The following is a 14,894-nucleotide window of genomic DNA, read 5'->3' on the forward strand; positions in this document are numbered from 1 at the left end:
ATCCATGCAGCCAACTTCACTTGTCCCCTTCGCACTTTGGCTTTTCCTGAACTCCCTTAAACTTTTTATAGTTCATCTTCTGTCTCGGACTGCCTGCCTGCCTGCCTGCCTACCAGCTGCCGATGTTGCAATGCGGCCATATATGCCTTGTTCTTTTACATAAAGATATTTCTATCCTGACCTGGATCTTATGTCAGACTGCTCTACTGTACTCTACTCATATCATCTCCTCTCTTTTCTCGTATACGTATCGGAACTGTCTGGCTGTTCATCTTGCATGACATGGCATGCCAGGTTGTCACTATTCTCGGTGATTGGCCGGCTACAAATATTGCCTATCAACCACCCACCAACTGAACCTTCAACTCGACTAGGCCCTTTTGTTCTGTTGATGTCGTGCAAACAGCACTGTATTTGAATAAATAAACATAGGTTTGCTACTGAGCGTTGGCGCCCTTGATACAATCCCATTCCATCTTTGTCTCCCGAGTACTCATTCTACATGTTATAATCCTGTCAGCTTCGAGTAGGGTAATCCTTCTTTTAATTACCTAGATACCTTACCTAGTCTTTAATCTATGACCATCTACTGAATCATCCACCATTTTAGTTCCCGCCACATTTATCGGGTAGATTTTGCCGCCTAGTAAATCTTTTAGTTGTATGGTATTTGATGCCATGGCTTTCTTTCCGGTCACTTGCTTAATCCAACTATCGTTTAATTTTTACAAAGGCCTTTTATTGTTGTTCAATCGCTCAAACTCTTCTCATGTTAATTCCTTGCTAGCCAGTTCTATCAGTACCCAAAGCAATACTAGAATAAAAAATACCTCGCACGCACTCGATGTTCAAGCCAATCCGCAGTACAGCGACTACCTCGGTGAGTCACTGTGATCTCCGTCATTGTCTGGCCGCATCTTTGGTTGCCAGCCCGCCGCTACACCTGCTGCCACGATACCTGCCATCACCGTAGGAGCTCCCAGCGCAGAATTAGACCGTGACCTCGTCGATCTAGGCCTCCTGCCTGAGTTTGGTGTCCCAATCGGCGACCCGTCAAATGGATTCTCCTGGATTGGCGTTTGCGGTGCGTTGAGAGAGTTGGATCGAGAATGAGACGGACTTCTAGACCTGACCATCTCAACCGCCTCCTTGGGATGCTGGATTGCAAATTTGAGGTTGTTCAATCGCCCACCCTTCATGCGCCGTATGAAGTTGAGCTCGTCGCGGACGTCCGCCAACGGCTCGGGGTACATGCTCATCTCCTCATCGGATACTGTAAGACCAGGCACGTTCTTAGCACGTTGCTTAAGGAACTCGGGAACCAAAGCCTCAAGGAAATGGTCAGGAATGAGGCGAATGATGACACCGACTGGGATAGAGAGAAAACCGAGAACGATGGCCATGGCCCAGAGCTCGCCACTCTGCTTCTTCTTCGCAATCTGGAAGGCTTCGCCGCCAACGAAAATGATCAGGATCTGACCACCACACATGATAGCACTGATACCGATAAAGAACCAGTTCTTGGTAAGGCCTTCGAAGATGTTGAACTTGTTGTCCAGACGACGGTTACTGTATACGTTAGGAAAATCCAATTTGAATTATCAGAGGCGGCACTTACTTCCATTGGTTGAAAATCTGCATCCAGACAAAAGTATTGAAAACCAGCGTCTTGATTTCCTCTTTTTCCGGTGCCGGGCTTAGTGACACAATTGGGCCGTGGTAGTAGAGGACAAAGGTAATGGCAAGTTGATAAATAGACTGACCAAGAATCATCTTCCACATGGTGACAGATATAATACTGGATCCCTTGGCCTCGGGCTTTCGGTCCAGAACACTGTCGTGGGGAGGATCGGTGGCAAGGGCGAGGGCAGCAAGTGTATCCATGATGAGGTTGACCCAGAGCAGTTGCACGGCGGTCAGCACAGACGACTCTTCGTTATTAGAGACAGCTGTAACGAATGTGAGGATGACGGCAGTGATGTTGACGGTGAGCTGGAACTGAAGGAATCGCTTGACTGCATCATTGACTGCACGACCCCATTTCAGAGCTTTGACAATGCTGGTGAAGTTGTCATCCATCAAAATAATGGCTGAAGCTTCCTTGGCGACCTCAGTACCAGAGATACCCATGGAGAAGCCGACGTCGGCCATCTTGAGAGCTGGGGCGTCATTGGTACCGTCGCCGGTAACAGCAACTGTCTCGTTCTTGTCCTTGAGTCTCTTCACAAGGATACGCTTGTCTTCGGGGGATGAGCGTGCCAAAACATGTAAGCGGGGGATAATCTCCTCTTGCTCCAGCTTAGAAAGGTTGCGGAACTCAGGTCCCTCCATAACAATAGAGTTAGGCTGAATGATGCCGCACTCCTTTGCAATGGCCTCGGCTGTGATTTTGTTGTCACCGGTAACCATGCGAACGACAACACCAGCCTGCTGGCAGAGCTTGACAGCTTCTGGGACACCTTCCCGAAGAGGATCTTGGATGCCGACGACGCCAATAAAAGCCATGTCGGAGAAAATGTCATCAAAGACAACTTCGTTGCCGCCATCGACACGGCCAACATTCTTGGGTGGCCATGAGGAGAAGTCCTTGTAGCAAATGCCGATGGTTCGGAGTGACCTTTTGGCATAGCTCTCGATGAGCTGCTGAACAGTGCTGACATTATCATCGGACATAGGAGCAAGAGAGTCGTCATTGGCTGGGTCACCAATTACTTGAGTACACTTGGAGAGGATGATTTCGGAGGCGCCCTTGATGTAGAGACGTGCGCTGCCGTTGGGACCCTGAGTAACAATACCCATGCACTTGCGGCCAGAGTCGAAAGGAATGAGCTGCAAAACCTTGGCGTTCTCACGCTCCTCGCTCACAGGACCCATGCCAAGATGAGACTTGGCGAGAATGAGTAGGGCAGTCTCAGTCTTGGAACCAATGAAGGTCTTTTCTCCGTCTACCTCTCCTTCGAAAGCGGTGGAGTTGAGTGCAATAGACTTGAGGAGAAGTTCCTTCATAGGTTTGCTGAGCATCCTGGCAAACTCGGAAATACCAATATCACCACTAGTATCCACCGGGGTAGAGGCGCCGCTGGCATCTCCTGAGGATGCGCCACCGAAACGGAGACTTGTTCCAATAGTTCCCGACACAACCTGCATCTTGTTTTGAGTCAAAGTGCCAGTCTTGTCAGAGCAAATAGTAGAGGCATTTCCCATGACTTCACATGCCTTGAGGTGCCGCACAAGGTTGGCATCCCGAAGCATTCGGGTTGTCGCAAAAGCCAAAGCCAGGGTAACAGCAAGAGGTAATCCTTCAGGAACAGCAACCACAATAATAGTAACGACAACAATGAAGATGTTGAGGAATTGCTGTCCTTTTTCAGCGGGTGTATCATCAGAAGTCGGTAGTCCAGCAAGGAACTTGATGAAGAGAGCAATAAAGAGCACGAGACCAGCGGCACTACCGAGCTTGGCGATGTAGGTAGCGATGACATTCAGCTTCGCCTGTAGAGGGGTCATCTCAGGATCCTCGTTCAATGACATGAGAGTTTTGCCGTATGAAGAGTAAACACCAACTGAGGTAGCCATATAAGTGCCAACACCTTCCATGATGCGAGCGCCAGACTGGATGAAAGGATCCATCTTCTTGAGGTCGTCATGATTCTCGATGGCGTTGTAGACAACCTCAGAAGCCTGCTTTCTAATAATGTCTGATTCACCTGTGGCCTGAGATTCGTCACATTTGACATTGAAGCCCTCGATCAGAACTCCGTCGACTGGTACCAAGTCACCGGGCTCAATGTGAATCACATCGCCGGCCAAGATGTCGAAGACAGAGAGTTCTATCGTCTTTCCTGATCGAATCACCTTGACTAGACGGTCCTGTTTCTTTTTGTTCAGTTTCGTGAATTGGCGTTCCTTTTGGTAATCGTTCAAAGAGCCGACGATGACGACGATGGCGATGGCGACAATAATCGCAACGCCTTCAACCCACTCGACCTTGGGCTCGCCCGCCTCGTGCTTTTGGCCAAAGGTTTGATATAGGCCCACTGCAAGACTGACTACTGCAGCGATTGATAGCAGAATCAAAACCTTGTCGTTATAGGTAATCCACATAAGCTCCAGAAGGCTCTTGCCTTTCTTCTCCGGTAACCTGTTGTCCTTGAAAACACGTAATCGGTCGGCAAAACCAGCTCCTGTTTGCGCCGCAGCATGATCTTTGCGGGGCATCTGCTTCTTAGATGTTGCATCCTCGAATGAGACCTTGCCTGTCAGAGTCTTCTCATCCATACTCAATCCGGCTTTTCGATCAGATCTTAAACCCTTCTCGATACCATCAATGCCACCCAACATATAAAAAGCCGGAAGACTCTTGGGGTTGAACATCTTGTTCATCTGGCCAGGTGTAAAGGCAAAGGGGTTGTTTTCCACCTCGAAGTCTTGCTCTGTGCCTGCATCTGGCTTCAAAGCGCTCTCGTCGTTGGTAATCTTCTTGTGGTCGTATTCGGAGCCTTTCAGCGTATCTGTCTGTGTCGAGTTGGAGGCCACAACAGTAGTATCGCCTTGGGAAGAAACAGATCGAGACATGTCGTCAGAGTCGACTGAGTTTTGTCGTGATCGGTGGTTCATAGGCACAGATAGGAATCCCACACCGCGTTCGCCTGATCTTGATGTGACTGGGCTCGAGACATTGTGAGGACTTGTTGGTCTGCTATCTCGATTCTCAAAGGCCAAGGATGTGTCCAATTCGGGTCTCGAAGGTCGTTGCGACATGCCGCTGGTCGATACAGGGTCGGATATCGTTGTAGGGCTGACTGCGTCGTCTTGCATGTTGGAAGGATGTGACTCTTGGGGCGGTTCGGTAGAAATATTAGGGTTGACAGCGGTGGTATCAATGGTGATGGTCGGACTGGGATATTCATCAGCATGGATTCAGCGGTTGATAAGGTTTTGGATCACTGGAGGCCCCTTGAGCCTCTGCCTCAGTCACATACGCGCGACGCCTCATGGGCGGATGGTCATCGTGATCGGCCATGTTGGGTCGGGCAGTGCCGCGATGAGCGACAGCCTAGAGTTGGAGGCCGGAGAATTGACAGCGAACCAGATTTGAGGGCTATGCAGCGGCAAAAGTGTTGTCGGTAGTGAGGTAAGTTAGTGTCGTATTATGTTGAGTAAAAGGAACGGAAGCTTTCAAGGGAAGATGAGGGCGTGGAGCCAGGAGCGCATGGGGCGATGTTGTTTAATAAATGGAAGTAAAGGAAACTGGTATTAAGAAGCCTCAAGGGCAGAAAGAAGTGGGATGATTTAAGGTATCTGAAGAATAAGCCCCGAGAACTCAATCATGGCCAACCCAAACTCGACTTATTAAACAACCGAAAGAGAAGGTTATAATAAGTTGAAGATTGAATTGAGGAGAAATGCATTGAGTGGAGGGCAATGGATGAGGATGCCCATGCATCCAATGTTTTTTCGCCTCGACCGGAGCTTGCTTGCATTCTCTCTGGTCCAGTCTTCAAAACGAGGCAGTGCAAAGAGTCGCCTGTTGCTGATTGGTTAGCGGATATCACCACGGGTGTGTGTATAGAGATGGGAGTTACGTACCTGAAGGGTATTCCATTGAGATGGAGCTCCCGTCCGTCGGTCGGTGCAAGGACCGGGCAGGCGCCGAACCAACGGAAGACTTTCTACCTTGGGATAGAGTGGGTACTAGAGCAGTATTCCCAACTTCTGAAGCCAAATCTTAGGCGCTGAAAGCACCCAAAGACATTGAACGATCACTACCTTACGTGCACAAGGTCGGACTTACTTGCACTGTGCCATATTCACGATCAATTTCAACCACGAGGTAGGTATCTATCTTATGCAGTGACAAGCTCTCTTCCTTCAACTTTACTTCAACCATAGACCCTACGGCTTTAACAAAAGATCGCCTTATCCATATCTTGCTTGATCATGCTTCATCTTTCTGTATAGCCAACTCCGTCGCCTCCATGGCCAGGGCACTTCTCCAGTGATGAGCCTTTCCTCGGCGGCCTCGAACCCTTAACGCCTTTGGCGCCTGGAGAGGGAGGCTGTGTTGCACATACTAGCTTCAACATAACTCAAATTCTGAGTCTCGGTGTCACGGGTCCATGATGAGGTGAAGAAAGGGCGACTTGGTGACGTTCATTCAGCTTCGTTTGCCGCGCTCAACAGATTGTGAGGCAGCTCATCATCCCATGTCGCCACAGTGCAGCACGCTCTCGCACTCGCGCATGATGATCCCGGCTTGGCAACGTCTAGAAGCTCTGGGGAGAGCCAAGACTCTAGCATCTATCGGCCTGTAGTGTTCCTGGACTGCCTTGTCCTGAGTCGTCAATGGCACGACTTGGCGCCAAGCCCACACGCTTTTTGAGACAGTTTTTTACATAGGGAGAAGCACGAATTGCAGTGATTGGTGGTCAAACATTGACCAAGTCGGTAGGTATATCCAGGGAGGGTTTCATAGCAAGTTTAACGCCGTGATGCTAGGTAGTTATTATTCCTGACTCAGTTCATCTGCACCTATCGTCAGGCAAACGAACATTATCTCTGAAATGTTTTCGTTTGTACCAACAGATAGATGACGTCTCACGAGTTACTACGCATCGTGGCTGGTAGCGAGATGAACAAGAACAATAGCTTGAATAAGCCCCAGTTCAACGTAAATGCCGGAGAATCCTAGGTATACTACACGCTGGTATGGGCGAGACAGTGGTCGACATGACGACGCGATACTATTCTTACTGGTCGTGGATCCTGTCTTGGTCCAGTTTTTGCCCCTATTAAGAAAGCCTAGGCATGAATATGGATGTCTCTGCAGCTAGTCCATGAAGTCGTGCTTGAACCCCCAGTCTTTTGGCATGCAAAAATATATTCTTTTAATCAAGCAGCTTCCCTGGTGAGACGGGCGTCTACGGCTAAGAGAAGAATATAGGAATCGAGTCCGGGTCGGGCTACGGAGTACATCAAGTCCTACAGCAATTTCCCTGTAAATTGGATTCTCTCTATCCTTGTCTCTTAGCTGCGGGCTCTTGCGTAGTCACACGGCTGATGAGCTTATTTGCTTAGATTGCTCAACCGTGCATTCCGGCTTAGAGTAGGGCCACATATTCAGCAACTGGAGGATTCTGACGACATGCCATGGGAGCGTGGACTTTTCTGACCACCGCAATAACTTGACTGCTTGACCAGGAGTGTGGATCAAAGCCCTTTCAATGTTGAGAAACAGTCCTCTCCGGAGTCGTACTGTACCAGGGGATGTTTAGTCTGTTACACTAGAATTAGAGCTCGGATTTAATCCTGTCCAAGTAACCTTGAATCGAGAAGCTGTAAACCCCATAACGCTATTTATTAACCATCCAATCCTGGCGTTCTGGAGACCCCACTGCTCGGGTCAAGCTTCGTTTTCTGATATTTGGAGCCTTGTTGTTCGGGGGAGAAGCGAGATTGGCGGGTAAGTAACTTTGACAATATGAAATGAGCCAACTGCGTCTCCTCGATGACAACCCTTCACGCATACATTAGCACATTTATCTCGAAAAGCCTTGATCTCTCTGTTTAGGGATATCAAGGCATTGACATTTTGACATGTCAGGCTTGGCATTACTATGCCACAAGAGACCTCTCGTATCTCCTTTTTATACCCGTCGCGTGTCACATGCCGATCATGAACAAATGGAGTTTTTGATCCCTTAAACACGGGGCTTGGCATAGTCGAGGCCACTTTTCACCATGTTTGGAACAATTATTGGAGACTGGCCCATCATACAAACTTTTGATAGGAACTATGTAATGCTATGCTTTACGGGCAATCGGAGGCCGTCTTGAGTATACCTACTAAGTGAAAACTCGAATGTGGCGGGTGCCGCTGCACAGCCACATATCTAACCAATGGCCAGGCTGTTGGGGCTTGTGTCCAGATCATGTTGAATAGAGCAGATCGAGATACTCATGAGTGGAAAATGAGTCATGAAATATCGCTACTGTCGCCGAAAGTCTTTTTCTACCAGAAAACATCTCCAACGCAATCTTTTACCTCAAATTCAGCGATAATCAATTGTCGTTGAAAAAGAGTTGTTCACGTCTCATTTAGGAAACGAATCTTGAATTGCTCAGCCAATCACATTACACTTTGGATCTTTGCCCAGAAATCTTTCATCTGGCAGCTTATGCAGCAAGGGTCTTGTCTTAAAGTCGTCTATCCAAGCCGAGCCAAGCCGAGCCAAGCTGAACCGAGTTTAAAAATCCTGGGCTTGGTTCAAGTGTTAGTCAACAGGTGAAATATGGTCGTAACCATATCATGAATCGCTCTCATTACGTTTGGTGGCATTACTCAGCCTCTATCGGCTAATTCCAATTAGAGCCACTGTTTGTGGACACGCGAGGCATGTACAAAAGTATCGTGTGGTCTGCCGGTATCTTCCTTGCCTTCTTACTTTCGGCCTGGTATTCGCCTTTACTGTGAACTCTTGGTCAAATGATTCGGCCGGTGAGCCACTGGGTAGTGCCTATAGCTTCGTTACCTTACTGGGTACTAAAAGTTGACCGAATAGTATTGTGCAAAGCATCTATGCCTGGTGAGCCAAGAGGCGGCTCAACCCCAATAACTACCTTCCAGCTACTATCACGTATGACCCAGGAGGCAGTGCTTGTTGCATCACATGTGATTTGGTTTCCTGAGCCAATTGTATTACAGAGTCTGTTTGTAAATCGCAGAAGTTATTCGACTAGACTGCAAACTGGGCCCAAGATTTAGCTTTATCTAAGCCACATTCAACGAGAACTCGTGGTCGGTTTCAAGGTTCGGGTGCGTCACTACGATTCATGGAATCATGTAATTTATAATACAGTTCAGCTTGTCATGGGAAATCAAAACTTTTCATTTGACTGCTATGTTACAGAGTAGAGAGACAAGCAAAACATGTTTCAATATGTTTATTTGGTGGTCACGATATAGATGTATTTCGCCTCCTGCACCAGGATATTGGATTCTGGGATCTGCGAAGTAATGTTTTATGAGCATACAGGACGAACTAATTAATTTCCATGTCGGTTTCACTCGCACGTATTCGTCTTTAAAGTAAACGCGGCAGAAATAAGCCCGACTTGACCAGTCTAACCCAGGATTTACTAGCCATTCTGGAACTATAGGAGAAGACGGCAGACAGGAAAGCCTCGACAATGCCTTGAGAGTGTCTCATAAGCCTCGTTAGCTACGAGGCCGACTTCATATGAATAGGAGGGTGAGGAACACTGTCATAAGTTGTCACGTCCCGAGCCTGGCGCAAGCAATGTACGTAGAAAGTCTAAAATCCGGGAGACCATGAAATGGCCTGATAAGACTAATCGCCAGTTTGCACCCAATGATCAATTGTATGCAATATGGCACTATCAGAATATGACCGTACATGTCTTGCCAAGGCCCTGGCAAGATCCGGTTCGCAGCGGTTGCACGGAGTACGACGGTCCTTGTTTGTCATATCTCGCGATTCAATCTCACGTAAGTAGATTTGCGCCCGAGCAAATAACAAAGAAACCCTAACGTACCTATCTTACATGATACTCCCTGCAGTGAAACTCACAATTACAAAACCCATGCGATCCGGAACATAGCATCGGGTTTCACTTCGTGGGAGAAACCTTTTTCAGTTGCATCATCAGATCCTTCACTATTATCATAGCATAGCCTCCTTGTCAACTAAAAGTCCCATGCTTCGCTACGGCACAGCAGAATTCAGCTTCCTTATTGAAGAATTTCCACAATTTTGAGTCTCTTGAATTAAAGATTTACAAAGAGACGCATGCTAACAGAAAAATGGCTCTTGGGGGAATCCTGCTTTCAACTCCACCTCATCGTGGCTGTGTATTCCCAAACACCAATCAATCGAGTCTGTTTCTCCTCTTTGAACGACACTTTCCTCTATGATAGACTTTTAACCATCATTGAGTTACGGTGAGAAATTGCACATTTGCTATCTGGCCCTTGCATTTTACGGATTGTGCAATATCGGAATCATAGAGTTCCGACATTGAGTAGTCCCCAATGTCAAGATGCTGATCAACCATTGCGGTGGGCTATGCTACGCACATCTAGACCATGTTTAGGGCCAGTCGATTCATACCAGTTCTACTTGAATTTCCCTGGAGTAACCTGATGGTACAATAAGTGCAGCAAGTGCAAGGTGTGGATGCAAAACAAAGAACTTTTGAACTCCCTGAGTAGCAGGTGTTGACGACTAAATCTGCCGCACTTTTCGTAACTCTATCTCCATCGACCGTGCGTACGCCTTATCGTCGTCCCAAATCCACCTTACGGACAGGGACCATGTCCTCGGCACCCTCTTGGTCCTTGATCGAATTCTCAACTCCAAAGAAGGGTGCAACTCCATGTCTCAGCACGCCCTTCCAGAACCCAGACACAATCTCCTTCAAGTCGCCCCCAGTCTGCTTAAAGTCGGGGAAAGCATTAATCTCAAGCAGCCAAGCAGTTCCTTGGGCATCCACAAGAAAATCTAGGCCATACACTTCGAAGGCATTGGGCAGCGCCTGGAAGTGGATAGGCATAGCCTTTGCTGCAGCCTCGAAGATCTCTCCAGTTACCTCGCAAATCTGGTGGAAAATATCATCGCGCATATCGCCTGACAGGGGCAAGTCCCAGAAACGGCGCACAGTGTTTTCGTTCGGTGAATCTTGAAGACATGTATTTGTAAGGAAAGACTCGATATCCTCCGGTGCATCTGCCGGCGCAGCATAGGGCTTTCCAGCAAAGAGTGCCAGCATGTGTTTGTAGACCCAGACATCGAGGCTTCCTGTGCACATCACGTAGGTGCGAATGTGGAACTTGCGCTTCTCGTCGTCGACAAGAAGGGGCGGGTGAATATACGGCTGCGCAACAAAGTGTCGCAGATGCGAGGTCATAATGTTGTCGCCATCATCCTGCCCAGCAACATCCTCCTCTTCGTCATCTGTGTCAGGCTGGTCCTCCTCCCAGATGTCAAAGATGTTCTGAAGCTCATCCATGGAGCTGAAGAGCCGGATACCTTGGCCTCGATCACTCATTCCTGGCTTCAAGATCCACCACTCCTTATCCTTAGGATTGGGCTGTTGTTCGTTGCGTTCCATACTCTCTCGGAGATCAAAGGCTTCCACGAGAGCATCGTCTAGAAACTCGGCGAAGTCGACTTCGAATGCTTCACTGCGCTTGACGTGAGATCCCAAGGCAGACTCGGGGTGCTTTGCGACCCAGTGATCGACGGTAGTGGACAGAAAGTGTTTTCGGATCAGAGCCTTTCGGATCATATAGCTATTGACAAGAGTCGTACGCTCATGGCTAGCGGCATACTCAAAGTCGATGGCCTCGTACGCCACTATCTGTAAAATATTTCCTTCTGAGGGGACGATTTTCGCAAGAGCTGGCTCCTCAGACTCCGGTACTTCAGTGATCACATTGAATATGCCTTCAGGGAACAGTGAGTTGAGGGCGGAGAGAATGAGTGGTTGTACGTAAGAGTCTTCGTAGGAGATGACAGCTTGGATTGCGAGGCTCTTTTGCCTCAATGCCACCTCTGGCTTGATTTGGTTTGCCTCTGAACCTGAGTCCCTTTATCAACAGTAAGAATATGTCTATTGGTGGTCTTGGTAGAATACAGGCATTGTGCTTCTCTCCTAGTTCTGCCCACCACATATCATTCAATCGAGGACACTTACAGTTTGAGTTCCTGCTGGTTCCATTCTCCAGGACCATGCATGAAGTTTGCCTTGAGAGGTGTGATGCTAAAATAGTCAGTGATGGAATCTTATCGTTGCAAACAACATACCTTGTCAATCCCTCCTTTACAGTCCATCCGTCGTTGCCAGGGCTCGACTCTTCCACACTCTTGTAAACATCAGTGAACTTTGGCGCCCACTTGAAGTGCTTATGTGTGTGCCCTTTTCGTGAGCTAGGCCGGGCCGCATCATCAACCTCACCCCCGACACCCTCACGTATCCTCTCCTCTTCTTCGTTCTCGTCTCCTGCCTCACCTTCGATCTCCTGGAAGCAGCCGCCTTCTCTCCAGTAGTTCTGCAAAACGTTGGTCCATATAGCTTTGTTGTTCTCCAGCCCCTCTACCAAGGGCACATTAACGCTGTAGAGGTCTGCACTGCCATCTGTAGGCCACTGATTGTAAAGTGTTTCGATGACCTTAACGCTGCGCCGGCAAGCTGCCTCGATGATAACTGGATCATGGTTTCGAGTGAAGAAGGCGAAGCTCAGAGCAATGGATTTCTTCTGGCAGACAGCGGCCTCTAGAGCAGCACCCAGCGTCCCCGAGCTAAGGGCAAAGACTGCTGTGGTGTTTCTGCCGTAGTTAGGCCCACTAACAACAAGGTCGATAGGGCCTCGGTCTTGGAAAAAATGATGAAGACCAATCTGAACGCAGGAAGCCGGCGTTCCATCAATCAAAATCCATTCCTCGACATCTCCTGAGGGGGAGGGTCGATGATGGGTAGTGCCCGGAGAGTCCTCACCGTGGATAACTTTTGAAGGGCGGTAGTACAGAGGCTTGAGAGTCTGCCCAATCATATGTGCCTTGCCGATCCATGATCTCTGGGTATGAGGCAAGCAGACTGAGACGGTGTGGCCGGCTTGTTGGAGCTGTTGAATGAGACAGTGAACGTAGGGAGAGGAGTGTGGTGATGGCGGCCCATCGTCATTCGTGACGAGGATATGCATCTCGACGTATAGAGACGGTGTCACAGGGTCCTTACAATCTAGCTGAGTGGTCAGTATTTCCCTTCTCTAAAGGATACGCAGAGAAGAGAGAGAAGGGACTCACTAAATTGCAATGCCCGTGAGACGTAGAGTATTTGATGAAATCAATGTCAGTGTGAAATCGCAATGAGGGGCACGTGGGGCGGGTATGCAGAGTCGGGGAGAGCGCTAATCACGTCAGTACGTCACAGAATGACTTTCAATTGGGCTTAATGTTCACAGGCACAGGTGTCAGGGGGGGACTCATGTAATTGTCATGAACTTGTCTTTTCCTTCAGTCGACTACATCATGAAAAAAAAATTCTACCTAAAAACCGGGGCTCACAGAACCGAATACTTCCAGAGGGAAACCCGTAACGAACAGACGCGTAACGAACAGACCAGCCGTGCCGAACCTTATCAGATATAATAAACCGAAACAGACTTGGCCTTCCCTCCTCTCTTCCTCTTTCGAGGGCAGGTATCAACAATAAACGCTGTCTCTCAATGCAATACATGCCATCGACCCTGTCGGCCTATTAATCCTTTTAACGCGCCAATACCGTCCAACGCCAAAACCGGTCCGAAATTCCTTCATTTGAAAGGCAATAAATAGGATTAAACCGTATGCAGAATTACTGAAGTTCGTGGGGCAGCCACTTGACTGAGCCGTGACACCATAGTAGAAAGCAAATGCACAGTGAGAGATTTCCTTAGACGCGGGTACGCTTCGACTCCCTAGTGTCGGCGCTCTCTGCGGAGCGTTTGCGCGATGGTGATTTAACGACACCTTCCTTGGTTCGTCGCCAAGAATCGAACGGGCTTCGCTTTCCAGGTGGCTTGACAGGAGTACCTTCGTCAGGCAATTTGTTGGCGGATCGAGTGACTCGTCGAGTAGACGGCGGTGAAGCGGGAGCAAACCTGGGTGCTTCAGGAGTGCGAGCGCGTTCTGGCTTAGACGCAGATGGAGTTTCTGGGGCATGTAGCTCCTCGTCGTTCTCCTCGACGTCAGTCACAGCCTCCTCTTCCTCAATCTGCTCATCCGTCCTATCGTTGTGGAACAAAAGACGAGGTTTGATAGAACTTCGAGTCAATGGGCGGTTGAGATGAGCCTCAGGATCCTCTTCTGCGGCTTGACGCTCATCCCAATCATCCATCTCTTGCTCCGACCACTTGCGGAAGAACCTCTTTCCACGGCTGTTGGAATTAGCATTTGCATATTTAAATAATTGAACCAAACAAAACTTACAATGTGTACACCATGCCATCCTTGCGATCAGCAAGATCATCGACAGTCTTGATGCCTTCTCCAGGAACCTTGACCTTACGCTTGTCGTGGCGTTTAGTAGTCTCGGGTCGCGGTGCATCGCTGAAGAATGGGTTTTCCGATGTAAGGAAAGGGTTCTCTTGGCTCTCATCGCGAACAGGTACTCGATCCCGGGTATCAGTGAAGATCTCAATAGGCTCCTCAACCTCTTCCACGGAAAAGCTCTCCATCGAGATGCCGGTGTATTTCTTAGGAGCTCGTTTCCTGGGAGTCAAAGTCGCTTCATCGGCATCAGAACTGAAAAGGTTGCGGGCGACTGATTTGATGTGTGCGGTTTTCTTTTCTGTGGGTGGTTTTTGAGGAGTCTTTGATGGTGTAGGGAGCATGCCAGCGGCCCCAGCAACGGAAGAGGTAGATCGCTCATGAGTGCGACGGCTCGCACCATCACGAGAAGCTTCCGCCTGCATATTTTCTGTTGCGCGGCGAACGAAATCACTAGCAGGCATGCGCTTCTTATGCGGCAAAGGAGAAGCGATGGCAGCGCTCAAATGCTTGCTTGATTTTTTGGCAGTATGGGGTGATTGAATTTGACGATGTGATGCGCCGGGCGATGGTGATCTTGTTCGTCGTGATGAAATTCGTGCGGATTTGCGAGGAGTAAAAGGCTCCCAGTTGTCCTGGTATCCGAGACGAGGAGTTGGCGGAGTGCGGATGCGGGTGGGCGGTGGAGGAGTAGTAGAGCCGTGATGGTCGGCCATCTTGATAGGCAATGAGAGGCAGTGGCAGTCAGTGCTAAGTATTAATTAAAATAGTTGAGGGCTGCTGCTGGAATATCAAGCTTATCCCTCAAAGGATAGTCTTAACTCGATACTAGAAACTTGGTCTCGA

At 48.7% G+C, this 14,894-nt stretch overlaps 3 protein-coding genes across 3 annotated transcripts; all 3 read right to left on the minus strand.

Annotated features, from left to right (window-relative positions):
• Window positions 1-872: 872 nt before the first annotated feature.
• J7337_004070 (uncharacterized protein) lies at window positions 873-5,023 on the minus strand (the record flags this gene model as incomplete). The annotated part of the gene is made up of 3 exons (XM_044821773.1): window positions 873-1,569; window positions 1,619-4,897; window positions 4,983-5,023. 3 exons carry the CDS (start codon window positions 5,021-5,023, stop codon window positions 873-875), a joined length of 4,017 nt encoding a protein of 1,338 aa, XP_044683106.1.
• Window positions 5,024-10,296: 5,273 nt separating this feature from the next.
• J7337_004071 (uncharacterized protein) lies at window positions 10,297-12,721 on the minus strand (the record flags this gene model as incomplete). The annotated part of the gene is made up of 3 exons (XM_044821774.1): window positions 10,297-11,608; window positions 11,716-11,781; window positions 11,826-12,721. The coding sequence occupies 3 exons, from the start codon at window positions 12,719-12,721 to the stop codon at window positions 10,297-10,299; spliced, it is 2,274 nt and encodes a 757-aa protein (XP_044683107.1).
• Window positions 12,722-13,452: 731 nt separating this feature from the next.
• On the minus strand, window positions 13,453-14,764 carry J7337_004072 (uncharacterized protein; the record flags this gene model as incomplete). Its single annotated transcript, XM_044821775.1, has 2 exons — window positions 13,453-13,936; window positions 13,989-14,764. 2 exons carry the CDS (start codon window positions 14,762-14,764, stop codon window positions 13,453-13,455), a joined length of 1,260 nt encoding a protein of 419 aa, XP_044683108.1.
• Between the last annotated feature and the right edge of the window lie 130 nt (window positions 14,765-14,894).

Source organism: Fusarium musae, chromosome 3 (genome assembly GCF_019915245.1).
Source record: "Fusarium musae strain F31 chromosome 3, whole genome shotgun sequence".
Lineage (NCBI taxonomy): Eukaryota > Fungi > Ascomycota > Sordariomycetes > Hypocreales > Nectriaceae > Fusarium > Fusarium musae.